General features: G+C 46.8%; 1 protein-coding gene across 1 annotated transcript in view; it reads right to left on the bottom strand.

Moving 5' to 3' along the window:
• The window catches only part of slc9a8 (solute carrier family 9 member 8), a 108,076-nt gene extending 97,380 nt beyond the window's left edge, over positions 1 to 10,696 (bottom strand). The window contains exon 1 of the mRNA XM_086005334.1: positions 10,224 to 10,696. Coding sequence (XP_085861460.1) covers positions 10,224 to 10,513 — 290 coding nt within the window. The 5' untranslated portion in view covers positions 10,514 to 10,696. The remainder of the gene's footprint in view (positions 1 to 10,223) is intronic.
• Positions 10,697 to 16,353: the final 5,657 nt, after the last annotated feature.

The following is a 16,353-nucleotide window of genomic DNA, read 5'->3' as shown; positions in this document are numbered from 1 at the left end:
TCAGTTGTGGAGAAGTTACTGGAATCTATCATCAGAGACAAAGTGAGTGTGTATTTGGACAAGTATGAGCTGATCAAAGAAAGTTATAGAATTACACAGAATATGCAGCACAGAAACAGGCCATTCCTTTAATGCTCCACTCGAGCCGCCTCCCGTCTTTCCAATTGGCCTACGCCTGCTCCTTATGTTCTTTCTTTATCTAACGCCATCAGCATAACCTTCTATTCCCTTCTCCCTCATATGCTTATCTAGCCTCCCCTTCAATGCATCGATACTCCTCGCCTCAACCACTCCCGGTAGTAGCAGGTTCCACATTCTCCCACTCTCGGGGTAAAGAAGCTTCTTACAAATTCCCTACTTGATTTCTTGGTGACTATCTTATATTGATGGCCTCTAGTTTCGCTCTTCCCCCACAAATGGAAACAATCTCTGTGTCTACTTTAATCAAAACCTTTCATAATTTTAAAGCCCTCTATTAAGTCACCCCTCAGTCTTATATTTTCATGAAAAAAAGAGACCCAGCCTGTTCACCCTTACCCGATAGGTATAACCTCTCATTTCTGGTGCCATCCTTGTAAATCTATTTTGCACCCTCTCCAGTGCCTCTTTCATAATATGGCAACCAGAATTGTACACAGTACTCCAAGCATGGATTTGTGATGGGTAGGTCATGTCTGACTAATCTAGTTGAACTTTTTTGAGGAGGTCACCAGCATGATGCAGAGGGGAGTGTCTATGGATGTTGTCGATATAGACTTCCAGGAGGAATTTGGTAAGGTTCCACATAAGAGATTAGCAAAAATTAAAGCGCACAGGATTATTGGAGGTAGCCTTGCAACATGGGTCGGTAGTTGATTAGAAGGTAGAAGGCAGTGAATAGGGAACGTTCTCCAATTGGTTGGATGTGGCAAGTAATTCTCCCCAGTGATAAGTAATGGAGCTTTTCACCATACACGTTAAATGACTGATGAAGGAACAGAGTTACATATCCAAATTTGCCAATGACACTAAGTTGTATGGATGAGAGGAGAAGGTACAAAGGGAAAAAGACATGCTAAGTGAGTGGATAAAACTATGGCAGATGGAGTTCAATGTGGGGAAGTGTGAGGTCATCCATTTTGGATCTAAGTAGGCAAATCGGATTAGTTGCTTAATGGTGAGAGATTAGGAGCTGTGGAGGAGCAAAGAGATTTGGGTGTCTATGTACAAACCACTAAAAGCCAAAGTAAGACAGGTACAAAGAGCAATCAAAAAGGGTAATGGAATGTTGGCCTTTATCTCGAAGGGGCTGGAACACAAGTGAGGAAGTAATGCTTCAGTTGTAGAGCCATTGGTCAGACCCCATCTGGAGTGCAGCATTCAGTATTGGACACCGAACATCAGGAAAGATATATTAGCCTTGGAGTCAGTACTGCGCAGATTCACCAGAATTAGAACATGATTTAAAGGATTAAATTGCGACTACAGGTTGCATAAACTTGGTTTGTATTGCCTTGAGTTTAGAAGTTCAAGAGGTGATCTGATCGAGTTCTTTAAAATGAAAAAGGGATTAGATAGAGTAAATACAGAGAAACTATTTTCTCTAGTGGGGAAATCCAGAACAACCCCTCAAGCCTATTCCGCCATTCAATGAGATCATGGCTGATCATCCAAAATCAGTACCCTGTCCCTGCCTTCTCCCCATATCCCTTAATCCCTTTAGCCTTAAGAAATATATCTAACTCCATCTTGAATATATTTAATGAATTGGCCTCAGCTGCCTTCTGGGTTGAAGAAATTCCTCCTCATCTCAGTCCTAAATGGCTTACACCTTATCTTTAGACTGTGACCCCTGGTTCTGGACTCACCCGCCATCGGGAACATCCTTCCTGCATCGAGTCTGTCTAGTCCGGTTAGAATTTTATAAGTTTCAATGAGATACCCTCTCATTCTTCTAAACTCTAGCGAATACAAGCCCAATCGACCCAATATCTCTTCATACGTTATTCCTGCCATCCCAGGTATAAGTCTGGTGAATCTTCGCTGCACTCCCTCCATGGCAAGAACATCCTTCCTCAGATAAGGCGACCAAAACTGCACACAATCCTCAAGGTGTGGTCTCACCAAGGCTCTGTACAACTGCAGCAAGACATCCTTGCTCCTGTACTCGAATCCTCTCGCTATGAAGGCCAACATACCATTTGCCTTCTTAACTGCCTGCTGCACATGCATGCTTACCTTCAGCGACTGGTGCACAAGGACACCCAGGTCTCGTTGCACTTCCCCTTTTCCAAATCTATTGCCGTTCAGATAATAATAATAATCTGCCTTCCTGTTTTTACCACCAAAGTGGATAACCTCGCATTTATCCACATTATACTGCATCTGCCCAATCACCCAACCTGTCCAAATCATACTGGAGTTTCTCTGCATCCTCTTCACAGCACACACGGCCACCCAGCTTTGTGTCGTCTGCAAACTTGGAGATATTACATCTAGTTCCCTCGTCTAGATCATTTATATTGTGAATAACTGGGGTCCGAGCACCGAACCCTGCGGTACCCCACTAGTCACTGCCTGCCACTCGGAAAAAGACCCGTTTATTCCAACTCTTTGCTTGCTGTCTGCCAACCAGTTCTCTATCCAAGTCAATACCTTACCCCCAATCCCATGTGCTTTAACTTTGCATGTTAATCTCTTATGATCTTATCGAAAGCCTTCTGAAAGTCCAAATACACCACATCCACTGGTGCTCCCTTATCTATTCTACCAGTAACATCCTCAAAAAATTCCAGTAGATTAGTCAAGCATGATTTACCTCTTGTAAATCCATGTTGACTTCGTCCGATCCTGTCACTGTTTTCCAAGTGCTCTGCTATTACATCTCTTATAATAATGGACTCTAGCATTTTCCCCACTACCGATGTCAGGCTTACCGGTCTATAATTCCCCGTTTTCTCTCTACCACCTTCTTTAAATAGTGGTTACATTAGCTACCTTCCAATCCATGGGAACTGTTCCAGGGTCTATAGAATTTTGGAAGATGACCAGCAATGCATCTACTATTTCTAGGGCCACTTCCTTAAGTGCCCTAGGATGTAGCTTATCAGGCCCTGGGGGTTTATCGGCCTTCAATCCCGTCAATTTCCCCAACACAATTTCCCTACAAATACTGATTTCATTCAGTTCCTCCCTCTCATTAGACCCTATGTTCCCAGACATCGCTGGGAGGTTATTTGTGTCCTCCTTTGTGAAGACAGAACCAAATTATGTATTTAATTGGTCTGCCATTTCTTTGTTCCCCATTATAAATACCCCTGATTCTGACTGCAAGGGACCTACGCTTGACTTCACCAATCTTTTTCTCTTCACATGTCTTCCTTTGCTGAATCCTAAACTGCTCCAAATTCTCAGGTTTGCTGCTTTTTCTGGGCAATGTATATGTCCTCTCCTTGGATCTTATGCTATCCCTAATTTCCCTTGTTAGCCACGGTTGAGTCACCTTTTTTGTTTTATTTTTATGCCAAACAGGGATGAACAAATTCTGTAGTTCATCCATGCGATCTTTAAATCAATCCTACCCAACGCGTGCCTCATACCATAGTAGTTTCCTTTATTTAAATTCAGGACCCTAGTCTCCGAGTCAAATACTTCATTCTCCATCTTAATGAAGAATTCTATCATATTATGATCGCTCCTCCCCAAGGGGCCTCACACAACAAGATTGCTAATTAATCCTTTCTCGTTACATAATACCCAGTCTAAGATGGTCGGATCTCTAGTTGGTTCCTCGACATATTGGTCCAGGAAACCATCCCGTATACACTCCAGGAATTCCTCCTCCACAGTATTGTTACTAATTTGGTTAGCCCAATTTATATGTAGATTAAAGTCACCCATGATAACTGCTGTGCCCTTATTGCACGCGTCTCTAATTTCCCGTTTAATGCCATCCCCAACCTCAGCATTACTGTTTGGGGGTCTGTATACAACTCCCACTAATGTTTTCTGCCCTTTGGTATTTCTCAGCTCTACCCATACAGATTCCACATTGTAAGATTTCGCAAGAATTTCCAAAATTTCTACAGCTGAAGATTAAAGATAACCTGGGTAGAATATACCTTTAAAAATCCAGGGATCAAAATGGCCGTCAGGCCTCGTGGCAGAAGACAAAAGACAGTCTTTCTGCAAAGCACAGGCTGACAAAAAAGGACTTGAAAGGCAACCTGTGTGTGCCGTGAAAAGGATAATCAAAGATGGCTGTCCGACCTCGTGGCAGAAGACACCACACAGCCTGTGTGCATATGAAAGGGAAAATCAAAGATGGCCGACAAAGGATTTAGAAAAAAAAAACAGCCCCTGAAGCAATGGAGTATTTCAACTGTCAATCAAAGGCAGTTCGAGGAGTTCCACCGCAGGACAATCGATGCTTGTTTACAGGAAGTCTACAATGTTGACACAAAGGCTTAACCACTTGAGACTGCCAATCAATTGTGGTTCCAGTGACCACAGGACAACGGCTTTGTTTACACTAACATCCAAGGGCTGTTTGCTCAGCAATTAAGGAGACATGTTTTTTTCAAACCGAGACAGCTCTATTCAAACCCATCACGATGAATGGGGATACATTCAAAAACCCATCAGAAGGGAAATGGGTAATTCATCCAAACCCCATCACAGTCAATGGGGACAGTTTGGATCCCTTTTGTTTCGCCCAGAAACATCCGAATTTGGGCGGGAAGATTTCAGCCCCAAATGGGGTATAAGATAGCTTCCTGAGAAGCTATCGCTCTGCAGCCTCGCCTCCGTGCCCTATCTACAACTCAGGAGCCCGCCCAAGGGAGTGGAATACCAGCAGTTACTTTTAAACACTGGGGTATCTCCATTTCAGGGTGGTGAAGAATCTAAGACCGCAGGGGCACGGAGCAGGCGTTTCACTGGTGAGCATAGTTTTTCTGGCCTATCACAAGGCAACTTAGATAGGTATTTACGGGTGGGAATTAAGGGGGATTTTGTTAAATTGTGATTTTAGTCGATTTTCCCTCATTGTGTCCGTTTTCTCCTCCCCTGTTAAGTAACAGTGTTGCACTAAGCAAAAGAGTGCTATAGTGGACACGAAGTACTGTGAGAAGCAAAGTTCTGCACTAGTTAAAAGTGCTGTATTTAAGTAAGAGTGTACTGTATTAAAAGTGCTGTATTTAAGTAAAAGAGTGTTGCACTAAGCAAAGGAGTGCTGTAGTGGACATTAAGTGTACTGTGTTAAGTAAAAGTGCTGTATCGAGCACAGGTGTGTTGTATTCATTATTTTAAGTTGTTTTCTTTTTGTTTCAATAAATACTGGTCTGTTTTGCACCCAACCACGAGTCTCGTTTCTGTCTGCATCGCTACCGAATAAGTCCGGCGGTCAGAACCAGGAAAAGGGGAGCGCTTCGAAACCGCACGCGGCTCTGGAGCAGCTCAGAGGCTTCTGACTGGCCAGAGACAATAACCCCATCCCCGCTAAATAATTCCTACAACAGCATCAGAGCTAATATCCTTCCTTACTATTGTGTTAATCTCCTCTTTAACCAGCAATGCTACCCCACCTCCTTTTCCTTTTTGCCTGTCTTTCCTAAATATTGAATACCCCTGGATGTTCAATTCCCAGCCTTGATCACCCTGGAGTCATGTCTCCGTAATCCCAATGATATCATAGCCGTTTACATCTATTTGCGCAGCGAATTCACCCACCTTATTACGAATGCTCCTCGCATTAAGACACAAAGCCTTCAGGCTTTTTTTTTATTTTTTTTAACACACTCAGACCTTTTAGAATTATTATTTACTGTGGCCATGTTTGATTTACACCTTTGATTTCTCTGACTGCCACTTTTGCTTTTCTCCTTCCTGTTTTGTGCTTCTATCCTTGCTTCCCTTTTCTCTGTCTCCCTGCACAGGTTCCCAACCCCCTGCCATTTTAGTTTAAACCCTCCCCAACAGCACTAGCAAACACACCCCCTAGGACATTGCTCCCGGTCCTGCCCAGGTGCAAACCGTCCAGTTTGTACTGGTCCCACCTCCCCCAGAACCGGTTCCAATGTCCCAGGAATTTGAATCCCTCCCCCTTGCACCATTCCTCGAGCCACGTAGTCATCTGAAATATCCTTCTATTTCTACTCTGACTAGCACGTGGCACTGGTAGCAATCCTGAGATTACTACCTTTTAAGATCCTATTTTTTTTACTTTACCTCAACTCCCTATATTCAGCTTTTAGGACCTCATCCCGGTTTTTACCTATATCGTTGGTACCTATATGCACGACAACTGGCTGTTCACCCTCCCCCTCCAGAATGCCCTGCAGCCGCTCAGAGACATCCTTGACCCTTGCACCAGGGAGGCAACATACCATCCTGGAGTCTCGTTTGCGGCCGCAGAAACGCCTATCTATTCCGCTTACAATAGAATCCCCTATCACTATAGCTCTCCCGCTCTTTTTCCTCCCGTCCTGTGCAGCAGAACCACCCATGGTGCCAGGAAGTTGGCTGCTGCTGCCTTCACCCGATAAGCCATCTCCCTCAACAATATCCAAAGCGGTATATCTGTTTGAGAGGGGGATGGCCACAGAGGACCCCTGCACTACCTGCCTGCGCCTACTACTCTGCCTGGCGGTCACCCATTCCCTTCCTGCCTATGCAGCCTATACCTGCAGTGTGACCAACTGATCAAACGTGCTATCCACGATGCCTAATTGTAAAATTAGAGCTAGGCAATTTAGGAGTGAAATCAGGAAGCACTTTTGCACACAAAGGGTAGTGGAAATCTGTCACTCTATACCCCAAAAGGCTGTGGATGCTGGGTTAATTGAAATTTTCAATTGATAGATCGATAGAAGATGTCAAGGAATATGGAGCAAAGGCTGGTAAATGGACTTAAAGTACAGATCAGCGATCATCTATTGAATTCCAGAACAGGCTCGAGGAGCTGAATAGCCTACTCCTGCTCTTAAGTAGATTCTACAACAAGCAGTGATATCTTCAGACTTGCAAGAGAGAGGTTGAAGAGACAAGTTAGATTTCATTACTTTACACTGTGGTTGATGAATTGATAAATGTATGGAATGGACTGCCATGGAAAGCAGTGGTGGCGAATTATACCAATAAGTTCAAGAGAGGGTTGGCTAAGTACCTGTTGAAACATTTGATCAAAGGGTTTGACAAATATCATGGATATGAGAGTTCGCCGACACTTGGAACAGCCAGATAGACCACAATGGCCTTTTCTGGTCCTATACGGATAGGAGTGCACTGAACCAATTTGACAAACTATTCCACTGCCTTTACTGCACTTATAAGTTGAGCACTAAAGATAGAATTTGCATTTATATAGCATCTTTCATAGCCTCAGGACATCATAAAGTGCTTTACAGCCAATAATTGAATTTTTGAAGCGGAGTCACTGTTGTAATGTAGGAACTTGTGCACAGCAAGGCCCAATAAACAGAAATGAAATAAAATGAACAGATCATCCATTTTAGGTGTTGGTTGATGGATAAATGTTGGCCAGGACGCTGGGAGAACTTCCCTGCTCCTCTTCAAATAGTGCCTTGGGATCTTTTACATCCACCAAAGAGGGTAGTCAGAGTCTCGGTTTAACATCTTATCTGCAAGACAGTGCAGCAATTCCTCCATACTGCAATGAAGTGCCAGCCTACAATATCTGCTTAAGTCATTGGAGTGGGGTCTGAGACCAGAACCTACTGACTCAGGAGGTTAGAGTGCTACCTAACTTTACAATCCTTTCATCCATAGTAATATTACGAGTTATCAAAAAATAATGGCCGCAAAATTGTGATCCGTGGCGAAGCTACCGAATACGCCGCGGACCTGTGAAACGCAGGGATCAGTCCTTGGACCCCAGCTATTCACAAAATATATTAATGATCTAGACAAGGGAACTAGATGTAATATCTCCAAATTTGCAGACAACACAAAGCTGGGTGGGCGTGTGCGCTGTGAGGAGGATGCCGAGAAACTCCAGGATGATTTGGACAGGTTGGGTGATTGGGCAGAAGCATGGCAGATGCAATATAACATGGATAAATGTGAGGTTATCCACTTTGGTGGCAAAAACAGGAAGGCAGATTATTATCTGAATGGCAATAGATTGGGAGAAGGGGAAGTGCAACGAGACCTGGGTGTCCTTGTGCACCAGTCGCTGAAGGTAAGCATGCAAGTGCAGCAGGCGGTTAAGAAGGCAAATGGTATGTTGGCCTTCGTAGCGAGAGGGTTTGAGTACAGGAACAAGGATGTCTTGCTGCAGTTGTACAGGGCCTTGGTGAGACCGCACCTTGCATAGTGTGTGCAGTTTTGATCGCCTTATCTGAGGAAGGATGTTCTTGCCATGGAAGGAGTTCAGCGAAGATTCACCAGGCTGATACCTAGGATGGCAGGAATGACGTATGAGGAGAGATTGGGTCGATTGGGCTTGTACTCGCTGGAATTTAGAAGAATGAGAGGGGATCTCATTGAAACTGACAAAATTCTGACAGGACTGGACAGACTAGATGCAGGAAGGATGTTCCCGATGGTAGGGGAGACCAGAACCAGGGGTCACAGTCTAAGGATAAGGGGTAGGCCATTTAGGACAGAAATGAGGAGGAATTTCTTCACCCAGAGAGTGGTGAACCTGTGGAATTCTCTACCACAGAAGGCAGTAGAGGCCAATTCATTAAATATATTCAAGAAGGAGTTGGATATATTTCTTAAGGCTAAAGGGATCAAGGGGTATGGGGAGAAAGCAGGGACCGGGTACTGAATTTGGATGACCAGCCATGATTGCATTGAATGGCGGAACAGGCTCGAGGGGCCGAATGGCCTACTCCTGCTCCTATCTTCTATGTTTCTATGAATACGCACCTACCTGATGGAGGCCCTCCTTCGTAAATTTGCTCTGCGAATAGGAGGGCAGCGTAATGGCCTGTGCGGAAGCGTACCTGGGATCACGTGGGCCTGGTCCTCCAATCAGGAAACAGAACTAGATTTTACATATCAGAAGGGAATCCAGTAATCAGATTCAATTACTGTACATCTTAGTTCTGTTAGTAAAAATGTAATTTTGCTGATAATTATTGACATCATTAAAACTTGGCAGAAACAAGAAAAACTCATTTGATACAATTAAATTATCCAATTTCAGAGATGAACATGCCTGAGGTATCCCCTTATGCTGATACAAACAGGCCCTACGCTAGTTTGCATCAACCATAAAATTTTTGTAGCCAATTGCTGGGCAGTCGGTAGGCAAATAGCCAAAGTTTGCGCCAGCAATTGGTTTTTCTTTGGCCGTGCGGATGATTGCAGGTTCGGGATTTAGCGCATGCACAAGCACAAATTCCAAATTTGCAAGCCATTTCAAAGGCGGTATGATGGCGTACTCAGAGTACATTGTCATATCCACTGCAAATTCTGGCCCAATAAAAATTGAGACAGTTAATAAGCTCATTACTTACGAGTACGGTCATGATTCTGGGTGTATTTAAGGTGAGCTGTGATCCAGTTCTTTGTCCAAACAATTACAACGTCAGTCAAATTAGATTCGGTTGATAAAAATTCATCATCAGTAGGTCTTGCCCGAATGGGCCTCAAGGCAATTTCACACCATTATCCTCAGTATTTTCATGATCAAACAAAATTCCCATAAAGTAAAAGTGTGACTGAATGGTTTTGGACTGCCTTGAATGGACTGCCTTGAATGAGGCACAGTGTGCAGGAGTTGGTGACTGTACTCATGTCAAACCTTAAATCTACACAATTCTGTACGGTTACAGTATATGAATTATTTAACAATTTATTCCCATTTAAATACAAAACACTTAAAATTTAAAAATCACACAACAGAACCATTTGAGCTTTACCATAAATAGAGAGCATGTACATAAACGAGACAGGAGTATTGCTGCTGGAACGAGGCAGTAAATAGGTCTGGGTATCAATTTAATATAAAAACCCACACTCCACATTGCTAAACTAGCTAATTACTTTAAAATGTTAAATTGACACCGATAAATGTCTTGACATTCACCTTTAAAAATATATACAAAAGTAATGATATAGCATTCCTTTTAAAAAAAAAGTTTTCATATCTTAATTTAAAAGATTATGAATGATTTTCCGAACCACAACATATGCAGGCAGGTACAGCAGCCCCACCACCCCAGGCAGCAGCAGCCACTGTGGGCCCTTGAGCCATGTCCATTCTGCCTCACCTGTCTGGCTCTCCTTTTGATGCTTTATTCCCACCCTCTGCAGAGTTGCCGCCGTCGGCAGGGTCAGGAACGGCGTCCTGCGGCTGTGAGTGACCATCGTCTCGCCGCTGACTGTCACTGGACCCGAGGAGAGGTTGTGCCCCACCACCAGCGGCCGCCTCCACGGCCGGGGCCGCAGCTTTACCCTCACTGGGTGGCTGCGGTTCGCACTTGGTGCACCAACCCGTTAGTAACAGCACGACCACCACAAGGTTAGCACACGAACTCCCCACAGCAACGCCAGCCACCATCCCCTCCCCCTTCACTTATTTACAAGTATTCGAGGAAACTTGACATGAATCCGCCGGCCGCCTCCACACAACCCCCCTTTCGCTGCCTGCGTCACCGCTTCCGCCTTCGTTGCTGTTTACTCGCACAGCATGCCGGGAGATTATAGTTCGCCTGCCGGGAGAGAAAAAAACTACAAGTCCCAGAGTGCCCTGGGGCACCCATACCCTCATCGTCCTGTGGAACTTGGTCTACTCTTTTTTTATTGGGTGCTTAAACAAATTGTCTGTAAATTAATAAAACTTTCAATAAACCTTAACAAATTAAATTAGAATTTAGTTGTCCGGGTTGATGATGCACTCCAGCCCCCCTGGCGCCCACCGGTCGCGGAAGTACTCAACCGTGCCGGTGGACACCGCATGCTCCATCTCCAGGGCCACCTGGGCGCGAACATGGCCGCGGAAGAGAGGCAGGCAATTGGGCTGAACGACCCCTTCGACCGCTCGCTGCCTGGACCAAATAATGGCTCTCTTGGCCAGGCCCAGGAGCAGTCCTACGAGGAGGTCCTCCAACCTGCCCGCTCCCCTCCACACCGGGTGACCGTAGATCAAGAGCGTGGGACTGAAGTGCAGCCAAAAATCGAGGAGCAGCCCCTTCAAATAGTGAAAGAGGGGCTGCAATCTCTCACATTCAATGTATATATGGAAAACGGACTACTCTGGGCCGCAGAAAAGGCAGGCGGCCTGGGAGCCCGTGAACCTGTTTAAAACCTTGTTGCACGGGACTGCTCCGTGCAACACTCTCCAGGGGACCTCCACCTCCGCCAGTGGAACTTGGTCTAAACTGCTAGCCCTGGTGCTGGAAGATTGTTACTGTCAACCGTCCAATTTCTGGGACCCCAGTTCACCATGACACTGCTGATTATTCAGCCAGCAATGATCCATTAATACAAAAGCAATGGTCCATTAATTAGACTTCAACAACAACAACAATTTGTATTTATATAGCACCTTTAACATAGTAAAACGTCCCAAGGCGCTGCACAGGAGTGTTATAAGACAAAAACATTTGACACCGAGCAACATAAGGCGAAATTAGGGCAGGCAAAGAGGTAGGTTTTAAGGAGCGTCTGAAAGGGGGAAAGAGAGGTAGCGAGGCAGAGAGGTTTAGGCAAGGAATTCCAGAGCTTAGGGCCTAGGTAACAGAAGGCACGGCCACCAATGGTTGAGCGATTATAATCAGGGATACTCAAGAGGGCAGAATTAGAAGAGCGCAGATATCTCGGGGTTGTGGGGCTGAAGGAGATTACAGAGATAGGGAGGGGCGAGGCCATGGAGGGATTTGAAAACAAGGATGAGAATTTTGAAATCGAGGCGCTGCTTAACCGGGAATCAATGTAAGTCAGCGAGCACAGGGGTGATGAGTGAACAGGACTTGGTGCAAGTTAGGACACGGACAGCCGAGTTTTGGATGACCTCGAGTTTACGTAGGGTAGAATGTGGGAGGCCAGCCAGGAGTGTGTTGGAATAGTCAAGTCTAGAGGTAACAAAGGCATGGATGAGGGTTTCAGCAGCAGATGAGTTGAGGCAAGGGCGGAGATGGGCAATGTTACGGAGGTGGAAATAGGCAGTCTTTGCTGGGATAGATCTGTCACAGAGGGCTGAGATTCTTCCCACTTGGCCAGTAGGTACGACTATGTTAGCCATCGTACCAATGGGTAAGGTGTAAATTTATGGTTTCACAAAAAGAGGATGGGTAAGGTGTTCCGAAATGGAAAAATAGCGGGGAGCTTACCAGTTTTCTTTGCCGATGAGCTGAATGTGCCTAAGCTGCACTGGAGTTAGGTAAGTCAAGTGTGTCCTTGCAGGGAGAGACTGTGCATTCCATATGGGCAAAGATGAACTACCTATGTAAATTTGTCAGTATCTTGGTGAAAAAACATTCCCAAGTCAGATTGAATGTTATAGTGCTGTGATTCCTATTGACTAATAGTTCAACTACTTCTAATTCCTGAGTAGTGTTTAACTCCTTCGCAAGAAGAGAGTTGCACTGAATCAGGATGTAGTTGTGTACTACCGTTGATTGCTTCTCTCAATATTATTTTCCTTTTCTTGGTCACCCTTCAAATTTTGTCTTACACTTTTCTCATTACACATATGTAGTCAGAGAATTTCATGGATTTTCCTATCTTGTTGTCTTGGTGCACCCAATCTAGGAGGCTGATGTTAAGTCCTTTGGCTCCGTTTTCTGCTCTTGCATTTATGCTTGTCCTCAAAACTCCACTACTAGTTCATGCCTATGAACAACACTATGAGAGGTACATTTAATTTTAGTCTTTGTCCCCTTAAATGTCTTTATCTGATTGTCTAATCTCAATGTTTAAGGCACTTTTATATTAGAAAAAATTGCAGGAGACAGCGCACACCCGATTCTCCTGCTGTTGGCTACACTTGGAACTATAAAATGGACAACTTACCTTATTCTGGGGACAGCAAAGATGTACTTCTTCATGGATCTTTTCAATTGCCACCAGATACGTCAACTTTACTGGTCAATGGCTGATAAAGAATGCCGTTGTGTGACATTGTAAACAGGTGGGAACAGTGCTGAGAAGCTGGTATGTACTGCTCTCCCAAAACCAAACAAGCAACATACAAGTGCACTAGGTAATTTGATACTCCTTGTGATGATGTATTTTTGTGCCTGATATCATGTCTGTTCTTAAGCACAGTCCTGACATTAGCTTGAACCATCCCATCTAATTTAAAAGATGGCCAATAGCTATTTCTATTTTCTTTGCAAGCCTGTTGGTACCTGCTTTCGGAATAGCTGACATTGTGTTTGAAGCTTCTGCTTTTAACCCCTTGGATGTCAAAACCAACACTTGATTTAACTTTTTGATAGCAGGGGCTTCCTGGGCAAACTCCACACCAGGTAAGACACAGAGCATATCCTGCAGCTTACAGTAAGCAGTGCCATGGAAGATCCACTAGTAATTTTATAAAAATAATGGGCTAAAAATTTGGTTGCGTAGCGCCCGTTGTTTGGGTGCTATGGGTGTCGAATTGGCTCAAAAATGGTGTCCGAGCAGAGCGCGCGCACTTTTGGTGCAGGCCGCGCTGGACGCCATTTTGGTGAGGACGTTAACATTGGAGCTGGGAGCGTGCGCCGTAATTATGCAGACCAGGCAGATCGTGAAGTCTATCAGTGTGTACTCTTTTGAGCAACCCATAAACAAATCAACTGTAACTTAACAAAAATACCTTAAATGAAACTTAACAAATTAAATTAAAATTTGGTTACTGGGGGTGATGTTGCACTCCAGTCCCTGTGGTGCCCACCAGTCGCAGAAGGCCTTGAGCGTGTTGGCGGACAGTGCGTGCTGCATCTCCAGGGCCACATGGGCCTGAACGTGGCCACGGAAGAGAGGCAGGCAGTCAGGCCGAACGACCCCCTCGACTGCCCGCTGCCTGGACCAGTTGATGGCCACTTTGGCCAAGCCCAGGAGCAGTCCTACGAGGAGGTCTGCCAATCTGTCCTCTCCCCTTCGCACCGGGTGACCAAAGATCAGGAATGTGGGACTGAAGTGCAGCCAAAATTCGAGGAGCAACCCCTTCAAATAGTGGAAGAGAGGCTGCAACCTCTCACACTCCATATAAACATGGAACACAGATTCCTCCACGCCACAGAAAAGGCAGGCGGCCTGGGAGTCCGTGAACCTGCTTAAAACTTTATTGCACGGGACTGCTCTGTGCAACACCCTCTAGGCCAAGTCCCCAGTAGATAAAGAGAGGACTCCTGCATAGAGAGCTCTCCATTAGGGACCCCTGCCTCCGCCGGACGGCAAAATGGTGCACCAAGGCGTGTCCAGACGGCAGACGAGGACGGCAAAATGGAATGTGTACAAGAGCAGCCCATTCAGGAAACCCCTCTGCGCAGAATGAAAAGGCACAGAGGAGGTTTCCCGGAGACGGCTCAAGTTGTGAGGCGCCGGCTCCCGAGAGAGGTTTGGGAGCCTGGCGCGGATGAGGAATTCTGTCCAAACGGGGGTCAGTTCGGACGGGATCGCCCCATGTGCTTGAGCCTCCTCGATACACCTAGTGGAGTCAGGGCCCAGTGCCACTTTCAGCAACGCGAGCCGGACATTGGCCCAGGACAGGCGCTGCGCCAGCTCCTCCGGTGCCATCCAACCCGCTCCTCCGCCATCGAGTAGGTCCCTGACTCTGGTCACCTTGTCAGACACGGCCCTGCCCTCCGCCAGCCACATGAACCCACGTTCGTGGAGGTGCAGATTCCTGAGCAGCGGCTCCCGAAGGACAGCCACCACTCCTGATGGGGGAGAACTCCATCTGCAGGCGACCTTGTTCCAGATCCATTGCAGTACCTGGTAGAAGGCAGGCAGCTCCCGCAAGCAGGCACGGGTACCCCCCAGTTTTACAACCACGAGCTGCATGTCATAATTGAGGCCGTGCAGCTGGCGGAAGAAATATTTCGCCAGCGCACACCATCTGGGAGGATCCTCGACGTACAGGTATCTCTGCAGGGTCCGAAGACGGAAAGTCACAGCTTGGGTGCGATGAGCTGCAGGTCCTTCAGCGCACCCTTCTTCTCTTCGTACACCTTCCGCAGGGCCGGGTCCTTGACGACTTGACCAAGACGGGACTCCAGGTCGAGCACCTCCCTCTCCAACCGCCCGACCCGGGCCTCCCGCCTCTTGGTCGACCCCTTCGTGTACTCCTGACAGAAGAGACAGATAAGAGCCTTGCCCACGTCCCACCATAGCCTCAAGGAGGGAAAGCCCCCCTGCTTCCTTCTCCAGTCGGCCCAGAACTGACAGAACGAATTCCGGAGCCGCTCGTCCTCCAGCAGCAGGTTGTTAAAATGCCAGTACGCAGACCCTCCCCGCGTGCGGTGGTGGTCCAAGCACCGCACCGGCTGCATGGAAGCCACCAGAACGCAGGAGACGTTCGCCCAGGAAATGTAAAGATGGTCGATTCTGGATCTTCCTCCTCCAGTGAAGGCGCTGGAGTCGGGATGGAGATTTTGCCAGATGTCCAAGTCGAAGGAGCCGACCAGGTCCCTCAACTTCTCCATCGCCGCCGTACTGCGCGGGGGACCAGAACGGTCCCTCACCTCGAGGGTGCAGTTAAAATCCCCCCCGAGGATGATGCACTCGTCAACGTCGATGGAGCCCAGAAGAGCAGACACTTCTTCAAAGAAGCGCACATGCTGCGCACCGGTCTGGGGGGCGTACATGTTCACTAGATGGAGCAGCACATCCCCCAGATGAACAGTGACCTGTCCTGGCACAGGCTCCTTGACCCCCAAGATCTTCAGCTGAAAATGTGGGGCCAGCAAGATAGCCACCCCGCAAGAATTGTTGGCAAGGTGGCTCATGCGGCCCTCTCCTTGCCATTCCAGGAGCCATCGTCTCCCAGAACAGTGTGCGTTTCCTGCAGGAAGCACACCGCAAACTTCCCTTCCCTAGGGACCGAGAAGTTATTAAATCTGCAGCGTGCCTCTCTGCTGCTATTGATGTTGAGGCTGGCTATGGTTATCTTCATGACAAGACCATAGTGCAACCTCTACCTAACCTACTGCGGGGAGGGAACGCAGTCACGCGTTATCCTTCACTCCCTCAGCAGCCCAGTGAGGAACGTTTTGAGCCGGCGCAGCTTGAGTGGGCTCACACCCTCGTCCACGCCCATGGTTTTGACGGCGGCACGGACAGACCTGATGAGCAATGCCAGCTCCGACCACCTGTTGAGGGCCAGCTGGATTTTATTGTGACGACCCAGGCACATTGCCATAAAGTCCCGGAGTTCCACAACGGGGATGAGGGGAGACTCGGTGGGGGGCACGA

This window comes from Somniosus microcephalus, chromosome 13, assembly GCF_052327205.1.
Source record: "Somniosus microcephalus isolate GS21.2 chromosome 13, FLI_Smic_1.0, whole genome shotgun sequence".
Taxonomy (NCBI): domain Eukaryota; kingdom Metazoa; phylum Chordata; class Chondrichthyes; order Squaliformes; family Somniosidae; genus Somniosus; species Somniosus microcephalus.
This window is presented reverse-complemented; position numbering and strand designations above follow the sequence as displayed.